General features: G+C 37.5%; 1 protein-coding gene across 1 annotated transcript in view; it reads left to right on the forward strand.

Moving 5' to 3' along the window:
* The first annotated feature begins 2,237 nt into the window (after nucleotides 1-2,237).
* LOC104164006 (neurotrypsin-like) overlaps nucleotides 2,238-23,715 on the forward strand; it is a 28,081-nt gene continuing 6,603 nt past the window's right edge. Inside the window, exons 1-9 of the mRNA XM_009703191.1 lie at nucleotides 2,238-2,410; nucleotides 3,026-3,167; nucleotides 4,157-4,353; nucleotides 7,171-7,312; nucleotides 9,229-9,434; nucleotides 10,111-10,189; nucleotides 12,259-12,381; nucleotides 20,637-20,917; nucleotides 22,851-23,143. Of these exons, the coding sequence (XP_009701493.1) occupies nucleotides 4,212-4,353; nucleotides 7,171-7,312; nucleotides 9,229-9,434; nucleotides 10,111-10,189; nucleotides 12,259-12,381; nucleotides 20,637-20,917; nucleotides 22,851-23,143 (1,266 nt within the window). The 5' untranslated portion in view covers nucleotides 2,238-2,410; nucleotides 3,026-3,167; nucleotides 4,157-4,211. The remainder of the gene's footprint in view (nucleotides 2,411-3,025; nucleotides 3,168-4,156; nucleotides 4,354-7,170; nucleotides 7,313-9,228; nucleotides 9,435-10,110; nucleotides 10,190-12,258; nucleotides 12,382-20,636; nucleotides 20,918-22,850; nucleotides 23,144-23,715) is intronic.

Here is a 23,715-nt window from a genome sequence, read left to right on the forward strand (position 1 = left end):
CTTGTGTGAAGTTAGTATACATGCAAATACTACTCAATAAACTTAAATGAAGATACTTTATCTTATACCATAAATGTTCCAAAGTATAATCATCTTAAAAACTACCAGTAAACCAGGCTTTCTGTAATAAGCCTATAATATATTTAGGGTAATACTAATAAAAATAGGTATCCTGAAAGTATAAATGCATAAAAAATGCATGGTTACTTAACAAACTAAATGAAAGAACAGTAAGGGCAATCAGGAAAAGTTTGTAAATCTCAGGGAAAAGTATAATTTCCAGTCTATTAAACTTCTTGGCATTGCTAAAGGAAAAAAATTAGAGCAAGGTATCTGTTAATATGTTAGTTGGAATCAGGAAGGTCATTCGGAAGAAAAGGTAATGTCTAATTAAAAATCTATCTAAAAAATAAGGTACTAACTTCAGACTGAAGCTATGTGTTTTGCTAAAATGTTGCCTGCTGAGTGTTTGATGATATTTTTGGTTTGCTTACCTGCTGCTTTGAAGCAATCGCAGATTATAACTCTTCTCCCTACTGAGTAAATAAGACCTGCTTTTTGATATTTTCCATGTTTTCCACCACTTGAAGAAGGCATCTGGTCATCAAAGAAACAGTCTGAAAATTAACAGTGCATCTTCAAGATTAATGAAGCACATTAGCTTGAAAATATTAAAAACAAATTGATTTTAAACAAAACAAAAATGCAAAACACAGATTATTTACCTTTTTTGTGTGTGCTTTTATTTATTGAGCACTACCATCTACACAGTATCTACCACAAATTTCCACATTCTTCCTTTTCATAGAACCTTTTCCTGATCCTAATTTAATTTTTGTAAGCCTCTTACTGTTGTTATTTTTCCCACACCCCTTTACTGTTTATCAAGAATTTGTATGATTGCTAATTGTAAATGTAGTATTGTTTTCTTTTTATTTAAAAGAGAGAAGAGAGATTGTTACATACTTATATGAAGCACTAGAAATGAAATCCACATCCATCTAAATCCATACATGGATTAAGGAGTCAGTGCTTTAAAAACATGAACTACTGTAACTTACATTAAAAAAAAAAAATTCACAGCAATGTACTACACTGACAGAGTCGCAAAAGCCAGTTAAGTGTGTGAATGGTCACAACCCAAAACAGAACAGTCAAGACCTGTTCTTTTTTCAGTATAAGCTGAACATACCATTCCTGTTAGGTGTTACATGACAATATATGGCTGGTAGTGGAAAACTCTCTTTGAAGCAAATTAATAATTAGTATAGAGCCCTGCACCCAAACTGTATGTTAATTAAACTAATCCTGTAGACAGGTCATTCAATACAGTAAAACAGATAGGCATTTCCATCTTACAAGTTGAAAAAGACAACAGATACTGAGAATACTTCTATAAAAACTAGACTGCATGGATGAACAGAGAAACTATTCAGTGGAAAGAAACGAAACAATGAAAAACATTTACATATGAAAGACAGATCTTAAATAGAATTGGAAAAATCCTGATAGATCATCAAGTGTTAAACACCGCATCATTTCTGTAATGCTGAAACAACGAAGCTTTCTAATTTACAGAGTTTTTTGTGCTCAAAATCCTCTGTGCTGACATAAAGAGTAGAACACAGACGGCTAGTCATTGGTCTGCTTTCTGTTCTTGTTTCTACCAGATTGGTGGTGTGACATTGTCAAGTCACCTAAGATCTCATTGCCATGGCTTCTACAAGACTAAATGGGGAACAATCACTTTTATCTGCCTCATCTGGGTATTTGAGATTCGATCAACGTGCTTTGGGGACAAGAGATGAAAGTGACTGTAGAATTATGTATCGGATTATTTTTACTACATACAAACATTAAATGAAAATTAAAATTAGAATCCTCCTACCCAAGCTGTACATCTATAATCTCTTCTAGGAAAGTTATGCTTAAAAATCAAAAGGGGCAGAAAAAGATACAAAACAATAGAAATTGATGCTCTAAATATGTCCAAACTGTGGAAGTGTGGAAAAGGTATGTTTAAGTCACTCCACAGCCTCAGCCGAGACTGAAGTTGTCTGGAACCACCTAAAAAAAAAGCGGTCCGCATTGTCATTACCGGTGCAGTGGCTATCCAGGCAGTCCCATCTGCTATTTCAGAAGCTGGATAGACAACATTTTAGCTCTTCCCGCTGAGTCCCCGACTCTTCAGCTTGCTTCGTCTTGACTGGGTGTTTGTTACATTTCAACAGGGGTGTTGCCAAGGCGTGGAGCCAGGCTTACTTTGGAGAAGGCTCAGGCCCTGTGCTGCTGGATGAAGTGCGGTGCACGGGAAATGAACTATCGATAGAAGAGTGTCCAAAAAGCTCCTGGCGAGAACACAACTGCGGCCACAAAGAAGATGCTGGCGTTTCCTGCACACCTCTCACAGGTACTTCAGTTACCAATAATCACACAGGAAGACAGTGACAAATGCAGAGTTCACAATTTTTAAAGTTTGCGGATGCACAAAACTCCACAGTAATAAAATGTTCTGGCAGTATCAAAATGAACCAGCTGTTGGCTATGGAAATTTCACAGGTACAGAAAACCTCATTATTCAACACAAAGCCTTGGTTCCTCAGTAACATGCTAACTGCCACTTGCTACATGGGGCATGCCTTAAGCGTGTATCACATCTATCAATGGCAGGAAGCATTTCAGCATAAAAGCAATGGGAAATAACAGAATATACAAAGAAAAAGAGAAGGTGTATATACAGCAAAATCCTGTAATCAGAGCCCACTCCTGCAGACGTGGCATGTAATAACGGGTCGGGGGATCGATATCTTGTGCTACTTCTCTTGCACTTAAGCAACTGCACTATGCAACCCTTCACAGCTGACCGGGTGCAGTATGGCATTTCCTTCATCTTCTCAGTAAATGTAGTCTAATATTCTGATCAGATGCAGTAAATGCAATGTTACTAATTTTGTCTTAGAACAATAATTGCACCTAAGAAAAACTGATTCTTGTTTTTGTTTTTTCTTACTTGTTAATGACACAGATGGTGCATTAAGACTAGCAAGTGGGAAAGGCAGTCACGAGGGACGCCTGGAGGTCTATTATACGGGGCAGTGGGGCACAATCTGCGATGATGGGTGGACAGAGCTGAATACACAGGTGGTTTGCCGGCAGCTGGGATTTAAGTAAGATTACTTGATATTATATATCTGACTCTTTGACTTGACCATGATGACAAACATTGATGTGAACTCGATGCTATTCAAGAGTCTGTTTTTTTTAATATTAGCCGAGTGCTTCATAGAAACTGCTGAGTTGATATCCATTAAAGCCTGCTTCCCTCAGTCTCGAAGAGATATTTATGGCCTCAGTTTAGGTAGAAAAAAAAGCTTCAACTGAGGTTGTGATTTAGCAGCCTTTATTCACCAAGTTCCTTCCAATCATCCTTTTGGCTAACTTGAGATCAATGCATATGCTATAGAGAATACCTGATTTGTTGTATTCTATTTTGCCTATAAAAGTTTAATTCTTCAACATCTTTGCTTGTTGAACAGTCATTAAAAATCACAGATATTTTCAAGGTCTAAGTCCCTCTGGATCTAGCTCTGAAAAACTCAACACAGTCTGACCCTGGAATACTGTTATCTATTGAAAAGCATATTCTAGAAAAAAATCCCAGTAACAGTTTCATGCATTCACTCTTCACTACTTTTCCTACTGACTGTGGCTGCAAAGATACACTCTCACTAAGTGATTGTTGTCTTGCCTTCAGATTATAACAGCTCACATTCAAAAAAGAATTTTCTCTCATTTTTCCCCAGACTGTGACATTTAAATGTATATATAATACTAAGAACATGCTTTAAGTCTCAAAGTCAGTGAGACAGCCATATACTCGGTTGAAGGGAGGCCTTAATCAAAGGCACTACATTCTCAAGTTTGTATTAATGTAACAGTAATTCCTTAAAAAAAATTTACCAAAGCAGCAGCATATGGTGCTCTCATTGAATTTAGTACTAACTGAACCTGCTCTGTCATGGTTAACACTGTTTACTGCTACTACTTGAAACCTTAATTTCTTCAGAAATCATTTATTTCCTTTCTAGTGCTTAAGTATCACATGCCATCTGCTCACTGTGGACCAAAATGTTATGTATACGTACGTGTTATGCAGGTATGGAAAAAGTGCACCTGAGAGCTACTCAGAAGGAAGCTCTGGGCCCATCTGGATGGACGATGTCAGCTGTTCAGGGAAGGAGACAAACCTTCTGCAGTGCTCAAGGAGAGAGTGGGGAAAGCATGACTGTGACCATCAGGAGGATGTCAGACTCATCTGCCATCCAGATAACGACAGCCATAAATTCTCACTTGGTAAGGCATCTCTTTGGTAAAGTCACAGTATGAGTATTGCGGTGGGTGCAGATCCAAGCAAAGTATAGTAATCTTAAGGCTGCTCAAAATGTTAGTATCTGGCAGATGTATGCAAAGAAGGAACAGGAAGGTAAAAAAGCTCACTTTTCTCCTGAAGATCATAGGAAGTAATCAAGCTTTGTTTAAAAGGAACATAAACAGCCAGAACATTAAAGATCAACACAAATTTGTACAGTAACAAAGTCAGATGCCAGAGATCCTCTTCTCTCAGTCTTCACCGGATTTTAGACCTATGCAGCATCTCCTAATGGTATACTGCATTTCACTCAGCACTCTCCAAGTAACTGCCTCATGCTATCAAAAAATGGAGATGTACCTGAGCACTGAGGAATACAAATCAATAGTATATCCTCCTATGGCCTTACATTCCAACAGTCTGAAAAAAGAGATATGGAGAAAGAGGGGAAGTTCAGAGATAGCAAGAAGGAAGGGTGAGATGCATGACGTTATTTCTGTATTACTATTGCCTATCATTCATATTGTGCCTGGGTGAATGGGCCCCACTTGCTGACCAGGACAGAATGATACTACAAAACACAGATCAAAGAGCCAGTTCCAATGTCAAAAAGCCTACAAACTTGTATGAAGAAAGAATTAAAAGACAGATAAGAAAAGGAGAGAAAAATACTCATTACACAGTGGCAGTGTAGAACAAAATATATACAAATGAATTCCAAAGATTCCTAAATCCACATGTAGATAACTAAACAAGAACTAAGCTATCCTGCAAACTAAGACATGGATTTACTGCACGACATTGCCACCTGTTATAACAACAATCAGCACTTCCACATGGGCTTTTCTAGTCTTTCCCTCTCGCAGTCTTTTTCTTTATAGCCTTTTGGCCTCTCACAATCCAATGAATGTTTCAGGCTGCAGTACAGTTCCATTATGTGTAGATGATGTCAAATCATATTTGGTAGAAGGAATTTTCTCAGACCAAAAATAACAGGAATTCAAATCATGACTGCTGTCTTTACAGATGCAAACCATCTGTGCTGCTTTGCTCAAATTCCTATAAAATATAATCTTAGCTGAAGGAGGTCTGGTTCAGTTAAATGCATCCATATGGTAACATTCTCACATCCCCCATTACCAGAAAGTTATATTAATTTTGTGCTCATATATATTCTAAAGCACAAGGAGAGAACAATAAAACAGCTATACTGTATCCCATGCCTCTAGCTGGGTCATATAATTTTCACCTAAACCATATTCCAGAATAAGACATCATTTCAACAGAAAAACGAAGACTGTACCTGACATTTCCTACAAGAGTTCTGATTGGGAAGTGGACAAAGACTCTATTGTTACCATTTACTTCCCAGCATTTGAAAATGCCTTTTTTCTCCTTGTAAGGATGAATTCAGTGGAAACATATGAGAAATATTAGTAGATTATATGACTTGAGGAAATACAGATATTAAGGAACACTAAAAATGAGATAGAATACATTACAGTAACTACAACAGCATTTGTTTAGTATGTAAGATCATGACAATGTAGCTAAACAGAAAGTTGGTGATGTTAATTCATGTAACTGTCCAGACAGTGTGAACTCCAGTATAAACAATATGCTTTAAATGACATTTGAAGCAAACAGACTTTAATTTTGTTTTCAGATCTTTCCTCTTTTAAATAATGAATTAGGCCAGATTTAACTAGCTTTGATCCAGAGTAAGGTTTGGTAGACAAAAGTTATTCATATCCTAAATTAATTGGAATTAAATATCAAATGCAAATGTCTCAAAATACTACTTTATTTAAGATCATAATTAAGTTATTTCTCATCCTCGCAGATGTAGAAAAGATTAGGAAAAGGTTAGAAGAATGAGGAACAGTCTTTCCAATTATTCTAAAAAGAAACTCTCATTAGTGTATTAAGGATTATAAAGTATGACACACTAAAGGATTTAGAAGGTGATTCTCACCTAAACATTATGAAGAGGCCTCAGAGGAATTCATAACTGTTTTAAGGTTATGTACATTGCTTGCACGCTATAAAGGAGTTTTAACATAAGTGAGAATAAAGTATGTACTTTGCCTAATGATTCGAAATTTAACTACAGGCCAAGCATTGAACGAACCATGATAAACTAAATCTGACTAATTCACAGAAGTGAGATTTTGTATTATAAACATGTCTAAATAAGGAATCAATTTAAACTGCTAGAAAAATAATCACACATTAGTCTAGAATAACATGCTGTAGAACATTATGCTATCACACAAAACACGCTACAGAACAGCATGCATAACGATAAGTAGTAACTGAAGTTCAACACAATGCTGCACTTTTTTTGCTGACGTACGGGTTCAGAGGAGTGGTAGCAACCAGTTTGAGAATGGATTTATGAACGGAGATATAGCTAAATTCACCCATAAAGTTTCGGCAAGGAAAACATGTCCAGCTTGTATGGGTATCATATCAGGGATCTCTCTGGTGTTTTCTGCCTTTAGGGGGAGAATTGTTCGGTGCCCATTGTGATCAAATTCTGAGCTATGTCGCCTGTTTGCATGAAATGAAGGAACCCGATGAACTCTGAAGTTCAAAATACAGTTGTATTTCATATTTGTTTTGTAATTTGTACAAACTGCTTCCTTTTGCCAGCCAGGAAAAATATGACTACTTTAACAGTACTAGGTTTGTTGAACATAAACATCCGTTGACTCTACATACTGAACGTGATGAAAATGTCTTAGAGTACTGGTTCTTGCTTGTGTTGTTGTGAGTTGACAGCAGTAATTTATTCCCAGGTCCTCCCATCAGGCTGATGGATGGTGAGAATAAGAAGGAAGGACGTGTAGAGATTTTTATCAATGGCCAGTGGGGCACAATTTGTGATGATGGATGGTCTGATAAGGATGCAGCTGTAGTTTGTCGACAGCTTGGCTACAAGTAAGAAAACTCATTAAGCTGTTTCTCAAGTTATCTGTTTACTGTATCTAAAAACGTTAAGTTTCTGCAACTGAGTATCACCAACATATGCCTGATAACATAATACATGCCTTTTAAAACTTGTCAGTTTGGCATTCTTTTAGAAAAGTGTATTTATACTATTTGTATAAGAAGTGGTAAGGCTATGTCTTCAAAAGGAGTATTAATTGGCATACTCCACTATCCCAGTAGCATAATTAGGAAAAGAAATGTTAATATTCAAAGGCATATCACAGTCTGGCAACTAAAACGCAAGTCAATGCTAGTTATTAAACATTTTTTTTAGAAGTTAAATATTCCAAATTACTAAGCTATTTACTAAACACTGTATTTTGGGGATAAGACCTGAAGCCACCCATCTCTCTTGGGACAGATCTAAGCAAGCAAAGAGGTTGTTTCTCCGATGGTCATCTGTGCATAAATAGCAGGCTTGGAAAGCAGCAATTAAGGGACACGCACACGTTTGTTAAGGGTGGACTAAAACTAGTTGTAAGAGCACATTCCAGCATGTAACAAACATGTAAGACTTAACGCTTCTACTATGTAGAGATCTCCCAATTATATGAAATTATTTTCTCTATAAAGCTGCACTCCTTGCTCTAGAACATCATGGTTTTTACATTTGTTTCCTGGTAGATGTTCTATTGAAACAGTGGTTTGTTTGGGTTTTTTTTTTTTGTGTGGTGGGTTTTTTTTGGTAAGAGCGGCTATGGACACACCTTTCATAGCAATTAGCAGCAAACTGAGATATCACTGGTGCACAGTAAAACAGAGATAGCTTTCATATAAAGGTACAAAGAGGCTCTGCAGTCCAAGTCCCATGATTCAGCTGATGTCAATGCAGGATTGCAATCCATATGCACTAAGTTCCCTCCTTCATCTTTGTCTCTCTACATCTCTTTCACCTAAAATATTTACGTATGCGACCTCAGATGTCAGAGTATTCCTCGAGATTAATCTGGTAAGCCAATGAAATGCTTACGTGCACAAGTCATGTTGGTTTTTTATTGTGTTTGTTCACCTACTCCTGCATTTGGGAAAAAAGTTCATCATTCACACAACTGATGCTGCAGTCACTGCTGAAGCTGCAGGGCGTACTACATACAAGCTATAAGGATCAGGCCTTCCAACCCTAGTAAACTGTCCTAAGTCTAACATTTAAATACTCGGGTTTGATACTTATCCTTATACAAGCATAGGATTATCATACTTACCTTCTTTATCAAGTGGCTTGAGGCCTACGTACAAAAATGCTACACAAGCACTAAGTCCTGGGGCCCTCCCAGGAATAGGTGGGTGCTGAGACTGAACTGGGCTCGGTCTCTCTCCAATTACATTACAGTTTTAGAACTCAGCTGTGCAGGGCACTTTAAAAACAGCATGCTAATGAAAGATGTGAATAACTATCAACAACTAATAGAACAGATCTGTAAATCACAGCTCCTACTACACTGGAAGTATACTGTATTTAACTGGCCTGTCTTTCCAAGGGAATCAGACCAGAACCAATTATTTTTAGCATTCACAGATGCTGATTTTATATGAGGATTAAAGAGATTATGAAAAAGCAGCTTTCATATATTTTTAGATATTTGTAATGCCATAACAACGTAAAATACTTTGCATAGTGCCTTCTAACTAGATACATAAAAGTACTTTTTAAACATTAACAAACTGTAGCAATTTTGTTACACTTTTTTTTTTCTACATGCCAGAGTAAGAGAGGCAATGAGAGGAAAAGTTGTCATCAAGTCTATGAGTGACAAGGACTTGGAATAAAAACCTCAATGTCTTTCACTACTATGAAATGTTTCAGTTGAGTAAAATGTAGAGTGATGCCTCAAAATGCTTAATAAAAAAATATGCTCTGTTTCCAGAGGTCCGGCTAGAGCAAGGACAATGGCATATTTTGGAGAGGGCAAAGGCCCTATCCACGTGGATAATGTGAAATGTACAGGAAACGAGAGATCCTTGGCAGACTGCATTAAGCAGGACATTGGGACACACAACTGCCGTCACAGCGAGGACGCGGGGGTGATCTGTGACCACCTAAGCAAGAAGGCCCCTGGGAACAGCAATAAAGGTGAAGCCCCGTTGTGAGGGGCAGACCAATGGGTTCGGATGGGGAACTGTCATAGTAGGAAGAGATGGACGTAAACAATCCCACCCCGCAGAGGAAACAGTTATATCAAAAGAATTCTAGAAACAAAAGCAGTGGGAAATCCTCTCTGCTTATGCTGTGTGACCTTATTGCTGTGCCAGCTGTGCAAAGGAATCATAAGACTATTCAAATGATACAGGGATTTGTCTACCATAGTTTACAGTGGCCATGTTTCTTCAGTTGTACAAGAGACATGAAAATGTAAAAACCTAGACAGCTATTTTCAACTTTTCAAGGTATAGGTTATCTTCAGATGAGGATTTGAGGCCTATGTGGTATGCCAAGCTCTGCTTCCACTTACATGAAGTCAGGAAGGACCCTGTAAAAAAAAATCCTACACTTGAGAAGCAGAGCACAAATGTATAAATTGCTCTGTGATCATGTCAAAAGACCTCAGCTAAAAGGAATTTCTAAGCCTGAGAGAATTCAGTGTATTTTCCCTGAGCAAAATTCAGTTGTTAAAAACTACCATGAAACACAGAATAACTTCAGCCTTCATGTTTTTGGTTTTTTTTTTTTTTTTTAGTTAACTCTCATTGAAGATTGGCTACTTTTCATTTTGAGTTTAATGCTGTCTACATCTCCCTTTCTGGTTTAGATTCTCTTGCTTCTGTTTGTGGACTGAGGTTACTACACCGTCGACAAAAGCGAATAATTGGTGGGAAAAATTCTTTACGGTAAATAATTGGTAAAAACAAGTAACTTTGAATATAAAGCTTCTAAGACATGTATTTGCCATAAGCGGTTTGCCTAAATTACGGTTTTATTGTTTTGTTGTTTTTCTTTTGGCTCGTCATGAGGTAGAAGCAGAAATAAAGTAAATTTTGTAGGAAATTAGAAAATATTCATTGATAAATACTTGCAGCATTAGTTGAAAATCTGTAGATGCTTATGGGTTTACTCCTTGATTGGGTTAAATTTCTTACTTTCAAAATAGCCATTTTACTTTTTTTTCAAAGGGTATCTTGATATCAGGATGTGAGATATCAGGATGTGAGGTATGAATATAGTACCTGGTTTTACATGCTACCTACACTGAAAAAAAGGCCTGAGTATGATTCACTGCCTAAGACCTGATTTTCTTTCACAAAATAAGCCTCGATGACACAGCTATAAAACCAGGCTTTTTGTTAACACTTTGTTCTTAGCTTTTAATGACATGTTTACATTTAGTTAATATAAACAGATTAACTGAATATGAATACTACTACTAAATGCTACGCTAGAAGTATAGGTTTTATTTTCCTAACAGTTGTAACTACGAAAAATATACACAGAATCTTACAAAAGGCATTGTAAAAAAAATATAGTATCATTACATGCCATTGTGCAACCTGTTTCAAAGTACATGCACAGCATCAATCAATCAATTTCAAAAAAGACACTGCCTAAGTGGAGGAGCTTCAAAGAACAGGAGTAAGAGGGAGCCCAGAAAAGTGTTCAAATGCAGTCAAACAGAGCAAAGTAGGATTACTTAGCTTAGTAAAGAGACAAATAAGAATAATAGATAATGCATTGTACAGAAAAAGATCAAGAATTATTGTCTCAGAATATGTATACAAAGGACACTGGATGAAATGAAACGGTAACAAATAATGGATTGCATACTCAAGTTAGAGCAAGAAACACTATCTCATAATAAATATGCTCAGGGACATTAGATGAAGCAAAAAGGTGAGAAATCCAATAGTGCGCTTAGAAATGCTTCAAAATCAAGAAAAGGAACATACGAACAGTATCAGAAAAGGACTCATTGTCACAAGTAGTCATTAAGACAAAGAACAAAAAGGAACTGGATACTCACATATATACCAGGAAATCCAAAACTGTCTGAATTACGCTATTTTGGAAAGACATATTAAATCCCATCTTCCAAAACCAAAAAGTGTCTAAATTGTTTCATGCTTTATGAGAAGTAAATTCCTCCACCTTTAAAACATTTGCGACTGGCAGCTCTGAGATAGGATGCTAGACTAGATGATCCCAGGCAGCTCTTGCACTCCAGCATACCTATTCAAGTTGACAGTAGTCAGAAAACACCTAAGCCTACCTGTTGCTTATTCTTGGGTGTTGCTGTTGCTTACAGGTTGCACCTCTCTCCCTTCTCTCTGATTCCATATTTTGCTAATCTGTCAAACTTGCAAAAAATAATCCATCCTGTTTTCCTAGGCCTGCAAATATGTATCTCAGATCTATTATACAAAACAAATGATCACAGGCTGAAAAAAGGTGCTAATCTATTACTTGTGGTTTCTACAGTTGTTTTAGACCTCTTGGTTTGCCAGCTTCCCTTTTTGAACAGCTCAGAACTGACAAAGATACTAATGCACACAAGAAAGGATGCTGGGTTAAGCTTTTCAAGACATTCCCTTCTTTCCCTTCTCCAGTTGACAGGAAATTTTTGGTTTTGTTGACTTGGGCGGTATTTGGCAAGGAACCCATAGAATGTATTTTTGGCACAATGAATGCAATCTGAGAGAGGAAAATTAAAATAATTGACAGGAAGAGGACACGCTCAGAGCGCTGGATGCCCAAACAATCTGTAAAGTAATCCTGACCATTGTTAAATGGAATTCTGAATGCTGCAGGAATATAAAGGTGTTCTCAACTGTTACTCAATAAATAACAGTGTTTGCAAGCTATGTCTGTCAAAGAAACTAAATAGGATTTACAGTCAAGGTAACTGACAAGCAACCTTACTTTTCCATTGTTGTACCCTCAACGCAACATCTTATGTCCTCGGTAGGGGCGGCTGGCCATGGCAGGTTGCACTCCGACTGAAATCTTCTCATGGTGATGGAAGACTCTTGTGCGGTGCTACTCTCATCAGCAGCTGCTGGGTCCTCACTGCTGCACATTGCTTTAAAAGGTAGGTCTCTCTTCCATAGTGAAGTGTATTTTCAAACTATTTTGTTGTCCTGGGTATAGGTAAAAACATTCCGGTTCAAGCCCACTGAAAACTGTTCCAAAGAGTTGGTCTTTGGTTTAAAAAAACCCCTATCAACCAACCTCCGTTCCCTCCAAATAAAAACAAAAAAATTCTAATATATTGAAATTAGTCTGGGTGTCATCATTCATGAGATTTATATTCACAACTTCAGCATTTCCATGAAAAAATACTTCTGACATTTTAGCACAGCTTTCTGTTCCAACAAAACTGCGGCTTACGGCTCTCAGGTTTTAGTAAAGACAACTGAGCAAACATCAAACATAGGGACTGTAATATTTCAGATTATTTTTGGTAATTATAGATATTGGCTGTGATAGACATTTTTACTGTAATACTGCAGTGACTAGATGAACTAGTCCTCCCAAACCCATTTTAAGGTAAAACACTATTACCTATTTTGCTGAGTCTAGTAAGAAAGTAAATCTGTACACTGGATGCTAGTGAGACCGAGCTGTTTTGCTGATTCTTCACAGACAGGCTGGAGCAACGGCCTTACTCTGTTATCTCGCAGCACATAAAGAATTGTCTTTTGCAGCTACCTAAACAAAGGTCCCATCTCCTTTAACAAAGAAATAATTGTCTAAGTGGTTATACTGGTATAATTCTCTGACACTGGCATCTAATAAAACTATGCCAAATTCAGCTCCTTTCCAGATGTTTAGCAACTGGTTTGCAATTTACACTCCCTTGTAAATGACATTTGAACTACTTGGTCTAACTTCTTCTGCAATTCTCAGTACTAAGCTATTATCTAGCTTTTTAAAATATCTTCCCCATTTTTGCATAAACAGATATTCGATTACCGATAATTCTCCTGGTCAGTTTTTATGATATCCCCTCTTCAGTAATTTTGACATGAGAAATTCAATGCTGATGAAGTTCCTGTAGTATAATAGCAGCAACTTGCACAGTAAGGAAGTATTTTACACTTTCAACAGCAATTATTTCATTGGAATCCTTACAAAAGGTTGCAGTATGGGCTGGAATAAAAGCATAGAAAAACAGCATTGCAGTTTTGAGGAAATTTGCTCAAGTGGGCTGCAAATGTTTTAACTTTGGACTTGGAGCCTTTCCTTTTCCACACTAACAACCAAAAGAAGAGTCAGCTGTACTTTTACTTGAGTGGAGAGCGTTACCTTTGCTTAGCGCAAGATGCACGTCTTTTCATGTTTCATGAAAATCATGAAGGACTTTTCTGGGTAATATTTCAAGCTGAAATGGTCAAACTCAGTAACATTTCTCCCTACTCCAACTGATGTCCCAGTTGTTTCTGTGGAACTATGAAAGCACTTCAGTTGCTGTCATCAAAATTTATAGACAATGGCTTCCTATTCCCCTGTTCATCATCTCTATAGTGATTACTAGGGATGCCACTTAAGCTCTTGAGGAGGTCTTTGATTAAAGGCTTGAAAACAAGGCAGTCCTTCCCGTTGTTTTACCTCAAAGATCCTCCTCAAGGAAAGTAAAAGGGAGGTCACAGGAAGCCAGCTATGTTTTCTGTGTGCAAATCAAGATCTTAAGTTACCCAACTCTTCACCTTATCACACTTTCACAAAGTTTGGTGAAACAAGTTCGTATGTGCTGTGCTGCGCTGCTGCAGTTGCAGCGCATTCTCGCAGTACGTCCTGCCGACCGAATACATTACCTGTTCTTCCCAGGCGCTTGCTGACATCACTGGGGCTCCAAGTCATTACTGAACGTGCTGCCAAAGCGGGCCCATTTTGAGTACTTTGCTGAACACCCACAGGATGGGGCAGCAGCATGGCTGGAGCAACGTACACTGTGATACTTCCAGGTCGGTGCAGCCACCTGAGGGTCTGTTACAGGCTGTCCTAAAACTGTTACATGTGGCCTCAAGGACCAAAACATTGTTTTGCCCCAGATGTTGCATTTCAAACTGTGCAACCTAGATTTAAGCATGCAACTCCAACAGCCTCTGGATGCACTACTGTTTACTGTAAAAGACAGAAGGCAACTTTAGCTCTAAGTTGACACTGGACAGACTGGGCTGAACTTCCTAATGATCTCAGAGTGATTTTAAGGGGCTAGGTTTCCAAGAGCTATCTATAGATCAAGCGCCTTCTTCACATATTTTCCACAGACAGACAGGAGAAAAGCCAGTATACCATTTCTCATATCCTGGAAATTGGAACAGTGCTTAAGTAACAAAGTGGGCTCATCTGTACTATGGATAATAATTAAATGCAATTTTATGCATGACGATTAGAATTGTTCGCCAGTAGTACAGCAGCATTACTGGTTTCTGTAATTTCATAGACACATAATTTAAGATCAAAAATTGTTTGAAGCTATTTTTCCTTTTATAACCCACCCATCTTAGTAGCAAGTTTTGTCCTGGGTGCTTCTCACTGCTATAATGAATTTGCAGGTCTATACATAAAAAAAATTTAACTTTGGATAATTAGAAATATAAGGTGTAGGAAAAAAGGGAATGAAAATGACCATGATGTCATTTTAGGAAATACTGTGTTACTTGAACATTGTACTGTTCTAATAATACAACACTTATTTAAGTGCTTCTTTAGGAATTCCTGAATGCCCATGTATACTTGAACATGATTCTGCTAATTTAGTTTTGAGAACTAGGGACCCTGAGGCACAGTAGAACCAAATACCTAGTAAGACAACAGAAACCAAAGTAGACATTAGAATTAAGTCAGTTCTCTCAGATTTAGCATGAATGGTGAGCTGAATTCAGGTGTGCCTTCCATCTCAGTACATTACTTGACTGGCAGCAGGATGATACTCACATGGTGGCTGATGACTAACCCATCCTCCAGCTGGCTGGGAAATAAACCTTCTAGGAGGTGCTAAGGTCAACATTGCCAGGCTGCACTAGAGCTTAAAGGCATGCCCAGCCCAGCCATCCAACAGAGGGGTGATACCCTGAAAGTAACATCACTTTCCCATCCATGAAGCACTCCCAGACTCCTCCTCTGCCTCCACACTTCAAATGTGATGTGTGTGGTGGTTCTCTGCCATTTCACAGGTGACTTTAGGTGAGGAAGACTGGACACCCCTGAGCTGGACTACTTTCCCTTTTGTATGTACTGATGCTCTATTACAGTATTTCCACATTTGGCAAATACCAACTACTACAGGGGAAGAAATATAATTGTCTAAAGATGAAAAAAATCAGTTTAAGAAAGCCTTATGTGTGTGAAGGCGCACAGAAATATGGTAAATCTGTGCAAAGACTGCTCATTATGTTTCTCACTAGAAGCCTTGTAGCTATTAAAGTTTCATACATTTGCATGAGAAGCAGCACTTTTCATTCTATTGAATGTTTAAAATCAGTACTTTTAATTAAGATAAGCTTTCCTGGATCTCCTTTCTGCATTATTCTGCTATAAATGACCATCATCCATAACAGAGAAAAACAGGAGGAACCTATTAAAGGTAACACTGTTCCTTGTGTCAAAATCAAGGATGTAACATTAAATAGAAGCAGCAAGTTTTCTACTATACTATCTGATACACAGCTGACAGGAGAGCACTTGTTATCACTAGGTATAAACAACTTTCCTTCATGCTTAGGCTCTGAATCAAAACAAACAATTAAAAATCAAGTTCCTTTGATTATTAAATCAGTTTAGGAAGGCAGTGTGTTTATTTCTCATCTAAATTACAAACACCTAATACATTTGTGACTCTGTAGTACTCTGACTTCCATGAGGTTTAAAAAAAAAAAAAAAACCACAAAAAACCCACACAACTCCTTCCCCCCTTCAAATTGCATTAAAGATAATTAATAGAGTATATGGTAAATCCTGTAATTGATGTTGTGGATAAGGCCTATAAACTAAAATGCAGAGGCACTCATTAAATTAAAAAAAAAAAATTTATACCATGTAAAATTACCTTTCTCTACTTGAGAGCCAGATTTCCATTGCACCACTGACAATACACAGCTGCAAAGTACTGTGATTGTGTTTGTTTATATATACAAACGCTCTACATCAATGTACACAATGGTTAACTTAGGCAAATATTTATTAGAAGGTAAAAAGGTTTTCATAATCCAGAAGCTATCAGCATAGCACTAACACATGGTTTGCTGCACAGCGCCAAAAGTGTATCTATAAATGATGAGAGAGTATTTTCAGTGACCTTTTGGAAATGTTTTTGGCAGATTATGTCAGGCAAATATATATTTAATGCTAATGACCTTATACATTTGTATTCCAATATGACACTCAGACATGTAGCAAAAATTGTTAAAATATTACTTTCAAGCATTGAAAGATCCTATCTAGCAATATATTCTAGGGTACAGAATCCTATTTATGATAGCTTTTAAAGGCAATGAGATCAACAGTTATAAATAATCACTGTAGCAAAATTATTAAACTATCTAATATTGCTTAACTGGCAAAGGAAACAGCATAATTTTCTTAACTTACTGGGCTCAGTTGCTGTATTATTTATATTCTGAAGTGGAACGTCATCCTGCAGTTATGAAATTAGAGCATAAAAATATATCTGAGATGTCAGTCACAAAAACAACTCTTCTGTTTACATTAGTGGGGGTTTGGCATGTGAGTTAAAGTAATTCAAATGAAAATAATAAAGCCATTTTACTGCAATAGCAACGAAAGTACTCCCTGTATCAGCCTCTTTTTCTAATTTACTCTGAGGAAAATAGATCCTACAAAGTTGGCTAATGCATCAGCCAAGACTGACTGTCATCTCAGCCTGGGCAAGGCATCGGAGAAGTACTTAGTTGGCTGTATAACCCATCCCAGTGTTACTACACTCTTTACGTTCTGAGCAGTACATCTGTTCTGTAAATAGATTTTGTAAAAGTGAAAGACGGTTTGATACTGCATGCCCTGAGCGTTCAGCCACCTGCCTCCACACAGACTCCCGTCTGCTTTGGAGAGGGGCACAGGAGTTGCGCTGCCAGTGTGTAAAACATTCTATAGTTGGGTATTTCATTCCTCTGTTTTACAAGTTTCACAGAGGACCAACGTGTTGATTAGTTTACACAATAAAATGAGATAGCAGGGTCTGTCAGTCTGGTTTTCATAGCGCATTCAAACTGCTTTATATCCATAGTAGCATGCTTTCTGTCAATCAATCAACATTATGGGTACTTCCATGAAAATGATGGCCAAAGTGATCAATACAGTTGCCCTCAATTTGGTAGTTTCTCTTGCTGCAACCAATTCAGAATTTTTTTAACTGTAGTTCTAGGAAACACACTGCCTGTGAGTGCCTATGCCGATATAGCCTCCATGTGAAGAGACAAATGACCATTTAATATGTATAAATACTGAACTGCAGATGCAACTTTCTGCAGAACACAAGATTAAACTAAGGAATCAGATTAATTTTCCTACTAATATTTTCCATAACTAGAGTGATAAAAAAATACTTTCCCCTCTAATTTGTATATTTATATAAAAATATGTTTCTAACTTTGAATGCTATGGTTTTGCCAAAGCATTACTGGAAATTTTTGCACATGGGCCAGGAAAATTTCCTTTCAAGTCTATCTATATGGAAACATGCTAAATTAAATTCTGAATTATAGTTTCTATAAATTCCCAGAAGCAACAGTAAGCAAATATATAAAACCTATTCAGTACAAACTGGTACTGAAACGTACCAAGCATTTTATTGGAAAGATGCACAACTTATTCGTAAAAAAGTCAGTTTCACAGAAACAATACTAGAAGAAAGCTGTGTTAAGTAATACTTATACTATATAGTACTTTAACATACTGAAAATGCGTGTAGCCTCACTCCTTGCTGTATTAAGGAATGCCAAATAAATGACAAGAAAACACAAAAAGAAACCCACCCTAGATCACAGATGAGATCACAGCACTGTTGTAAAAAACCCCACTGTTTTCTAGCCAATGCCAGATTATACTTTTACTGGCTCAAACATCATAGCTTAGAGTAACAATAGACATTTAGAGCGATAATAGTATACTGTCTCGGCAAAGCATGGTAAGATTAGCCTTTTCTGCTCTAAGGTGTGTGGCAACAGTGACCCTGGGGGGGATTCATCAGTGTCAGAGCAGAAATTCTTGGCAGGCAGCAGATGGCAAGGATTTGACAAACAATCTATAGGGATGCAGAATTTAGGATTTCACTGATGGCATATTTCAGGTGGCCAAATACAGATGGATATATGTAATTCCAGAAACAAGTTAAGACCTACCAGCCTTTCTTACTCTAAAGAATCTCCTTAAAGGCAACAAAAATAAAAGCGATGTATCAGGTGCCAATCCTATTTCGATGGAATTTTGCCATTTATTTTAATCAGGAAAAGAATCAACTGTGAAGTCTTAGTGAGCTTTTTAAACTGGCAAAAACACACAAGATGATCTAGAAATGAGAATGTGAGATCTAGTGCAAGAGATCGATTCTTTTTTTTTTTTTTTTTTAAAAAGTCTACAAAGAAATACCTGTATTTTGGAAACTTCAAGGGACTGGAGTCAGAAGGGCTGGAGAGCCAGGATTCATGCTTCTGCCTTTTCTGATGTTCTTTTCCTATTCATGCTCTCATTTCTTAATAGAAAATTCCTAATGAAAATTGATTCAGTAATAAGTTATAAAATACTAGCACTTTTGTGGTCAAAACAGCAAGATTGGTAATGTGACACATACAAATAGAGGTTTTTTCTTAAATATCTTTGACATAAACATACTGATCCACCAATTAAAAAAGGCTCGAGCTATTTTTTTCAGGGAAAAGTAATGTATTTGGTAGAATACACAATTTAATTTTTTTCAGTTCTGCCTCCGAGACCAAATCAGTATGAATACTTATTTAAACATCTCTGTAAACTTTAAAAAGTCTCCATCAGTTGCATCTCTTCACTTCCAGCTGCTATAGAATTTACAAGCACATTTTTACAAAGAAAATAGAGTATCTGGAGAGTATTTCACAGGGACTACTACTACAGAGGACCTGGAAAAAGTTTTGTGGTAGACAAGTGACTTCATCTTTCCTATACAGAAGGCCATCTTCAGATGAACGGATGTTTGGTCATAGCCTGCAACTCTCTCTCCTTACAAGCCTAGAATTGAAATTTTGCTCATAGAAGATCTGAAGGAGATGTGCAGAATTTGACAAAGAAAGCTTTGCAGGCAACCAGGAGTGCAACCCACAATTAGAAGAAAATATTCAGTGGTACAGTTATATATTGTTCAGAAGAAACCTGCAATGTTCCTGCTTTGTCTGCTACTCCTCAAACAAGCTTTAGTAAGCTATGCAGATCAGCACATTGCTGGAGGGTATAAAAAGAACAAGTATAGGTTAGAAGGTGATGAAACACCGTAGGGTATTTTCTGCACATGTATTACAAATTTCCTGTTGAAGGCTATGAGGGAAAAGGAGAAGTCAAAAGAAAAATATTTGGGTTAGCTTAGCCAGGTTTTAAATTAAATAAATGTACCCAACAGTACTCCCTTGTTTGCATTTTCCTGAGAAGGGCTATGTGTCCTATAATCCCAAAATCTCCAAAGGCATGCACAGAAAATTGTTATTTCAGCCACTGTAATCATCTCTAAGGTATTTACCATTTAGTCTATGATGTGAAAGAAATTGGGGTCATATTAGATGCAAAACAAGTCTAAGATTTACAGGCCTTCTGTTACTTTGACAACAGGTACTTGTGATGCACATATGCTTTGTTTTCCTTATTATAACTTCAGTTAACATAAGAGGTTTTTATCAAGTTATCTAAGCCTCTAGAATTTCTCAACCAACCTACAAAGCAAGCTTGAACACTGTTTTCATTTCAGTAATTATTTGGAACATCACAATGATGTTAGTACTCAGGTTTTCATTATAATTACTGGCAGTTTGTGTTACCCTCACTAAATACATTTATAATGCACACCTTGCTTGCACCTTTGAAATAAGCGCCAGTCATGGCAGATGGCCATAAGAAACCTTGCCTGTGAAAATATACAAAAAGGAACAGCCCAACCTGAAACTTCAGGAAAAGTTTTTTTTATATTCTTTAGGGTACACTTGAATGTAAATCTAAACATCCAAGAAAGCATTTTTGCTCTTAAAAAAAAAACTTTTGGTGTTATTTATATGAGCAATAAAGACCCTGATCAAATCTGTTCGCATGCTTAGGATCTCACTTTGCATGAGTCAGCCCTGTTTGTTTTCATCTCAATCTTAGGTATGGCAACAACACTCGGACCTATGCTGTGCGAGTTGGCGACTATCACACGCTGGTACCCGAAGAGTACGAGGAAGAAATTGGAGTCCAACAGATTGTGATGCATAAAGAGTACAGGCCTGACAGCAGTGACTACGACATTGCACTGGTGAGGCTACAGGGGCCAGAGGAACAGTGTGCCAGATTTAGTACCCACGTCTTACCTGCTTGTTTGCCATTGAGGAGAGAGAGACCACAGAAAACTGCTCCCAACTGCTATATCACTGGATGGGGTGATACAGGTAAAAATATTTTAAAGATTTCCACCCACCGATCTCAGTTCTCATTACCTAAGGCTGCTTATTTACCAAACTGCCCCCCCCCCAAACCTCAAATGCTCAAAATGAAACAATTTTACTCTTTTTATACAGGGGAATATTTTCTCTCCTGATCCTTAACCAGGAATGACAACCTTTGTTTACTGAATTTAGTTTGTGTTTGAAAAGTGGCGATTAACCATGTTACTCTAAATCACAGAACCAGTCAGTAAATGGCCTCATTAAGATTGACAAGCATGAATGAAAAGCTTATTTGTTGCCAGGCACACCCTGCTTATCACCTCCTGCCTCAGAACATAACTAACAGCTCTAGTATATTCAAGGTTTTTAAGGTAAGTACAATGAATATTTTAGAAAGGTTATTTAAATTACACTACTTCAATAGAAAAATGGATAGAAAATATACACATAATAGAAATTCAAATAACATTTTTAGCCTCCCTTGTGTATCAGCAGTTAGATTTAAATAAGAGAACATTTTGCCAAAATTTACGAAAGCCACAATGCAATCTGCAATCCAGGCTTCTGGAACAAACGAGTCACTTTTTAGGTCAGTACAAGATTCTTCCTCTTCAAAGGTCTTTGTCCTTTAAATGTTTTACAAATTAATAACCATGTTTTACTTTCATGTTTTTATGGCGCTGAATACAGTGCAAGACAGCAATCACACTTGAGCCTTTGTTCCACTGACTCATTCAAACTGGCAAGGGGACAAGGCGGCAAGGCCAAATATCAGTTCTTCCTTTTTACATGCATTAATCTGTGTGCACAGATGTCTGGGTCAGTGTACTACAATAAAGGAGATAGACTTGTAGGGGAGGGGTTGCTAAAAACAGTTGCTAATTCATTGCCTAGCTCTGTCTAGCTTTTTACACAATTCACTGAAAGTTCTGCAGTATTGTTTACTTCGGGTATCTATTTAAGGGAACATTAACCACTGCATTAATTGGCTTTACTTATGGTAAGAAATTACATCATCACGGTACTTCAGTTGACATTTCACACTTACTATATGAATAATAATTACAAGTATTAAGGTTTTACTTAAAAAAAAAAAAAGCCCAACACTGGCTTTAATTTCCCATGTTTCCAACTGAAAAAGAGGTGCAAGCTATAGAAAAAAGCCAAATGATTTAATTCTTGACATTTTCTAAGCAGAGCACTGCTTATACAATGCAGGATTCACTACAGATAAAGCAAACCAAAGGACGGTTCTGGTTACCCCCAGAAAGTGAAGATTCCTTCTGGTCAGGAGTGCCATTAGTACTGTGGTACACAGAAGTTACCAGGATTGTACAAGATTCAAATGATACGGCCGATCTCTACCAGAGTACACTTGGGCTCAGTAACGTTAGCTCCTCAGTTGAGGTGCTAAGCAAGCTTGCGTGTACTTACAGGGTGTAAGCATGATGGATGGCTGGATCCTCTGCTTAGAAGCTGACAGAGGATGCAGCACCTGTCAGGCTGAGCTAGACCAGATCTGAACTGGTGACCTAGAAAAGAAGTATTTCTACAGCTTTAGTCTTCACTACTTAAGACTCCCAAAAATGGCTTCCCCGTTTGAGTATTAAGGCATATATTCTTGTACAAGACACACAGTGTGTTTGGAACAAAACAAACTCCATCCTTGGAAAGATCCAGTGAACACAAGGAATAAAGGTTTTAAGCTTTTTTTTTTAAAAAAAGCATCTATAGTCCATATTTTCAATATCGATATAGTATTTTTAGTATTATATTTAATGCACAGTAGATTTTTTCAGTATTCAGTCTTGTTTTCAGTCATTTTATTTAATGACAAAACAGCACGAAGGACTGACAGCAAAACTTGTATTAAATCACATCTATGTTTCCAAGACCACTCATCATAATGAGACCATAATTTGGGTCCTCTTTTCAGGAAGGGCCTATTCAAGAACATTACAACAGGCTGCCATCCCCTTACTTCCCAAGAGAGTATGTGAAGAGCGTTACAAAAGAAGATTCACAGGAAGAATGCTCTGTGCTGGAAACGTCCAGGAACAGAGACGTGTTGATAGCTGTCAAGGAGACAGTGGCGGACCACTGATGTGTGAACGTCCAGGGGAAAGCTGGGTTGTGTATGGCGTGACCTCCTGGGGCTACGGCTGTGGAGTGAAAGATTCTCCAGGTGTCTACACAAAAGTATCATCTTTTGTACCCTGGATAAAAAGCGTGACCAAACTATGAATATCCGTAATGAAAAGCAAACTTTGTTAATGAAGTTTGAGGCAGGACAACTTGAACAGCACAGACAGTGCACAGCTGGGGCCCACAGTGAGTGGAAACAGACACACTTGCCCGATTCATGTGTTTTCCTTTTTGTTAAATCCAAGCTGTATACACAGAACCTTTCCAGTCAGGGATTACTATCCAAGCAAAATCCCTCTGCGTGAAGGAAGTTTATATATTGCACAAACATGTTACCACACATCTAAGATGGGGGAAAAGTGATAGCCAGCGTAGAATATCAGTGGAGCAGGACAGCTGGAGAGTTCACTATGAGAATCACTGCCCACAGGAAGACTGTAGCAGCTCCAAGCTTCTCTAGAATTAATTACAGATCTCAAAATTCATCTCCAGTCTAGTTTATTTAATCAGTTCTTGACTGTTTTCCTATTATTCCTATGATCTTATGCTCAGCCCTCTAATTTTGACTTGCATTTCATTAGCTCATGAGACCACTTGATTCTTGCTAAGTAATTCTGAGTATTAAATGTTAGAAGGAAAACAATTGTCAATAATCA

This window comes from Cariama cristata, unplaced genomic scaffold (genome assembly GCF_000690535.1).
Source record: "Cariama cristata isolate BGI_N322 unplaced genomic scaffold, ASM69053v1 scaffold37846, whole genome shotgun sequence".
Lineage (NCBI taxonomy): Eukaryota > Metazoa > Chordata > Aves > Cariamiformes > Cariamidae > Cariama > Cariama cristata.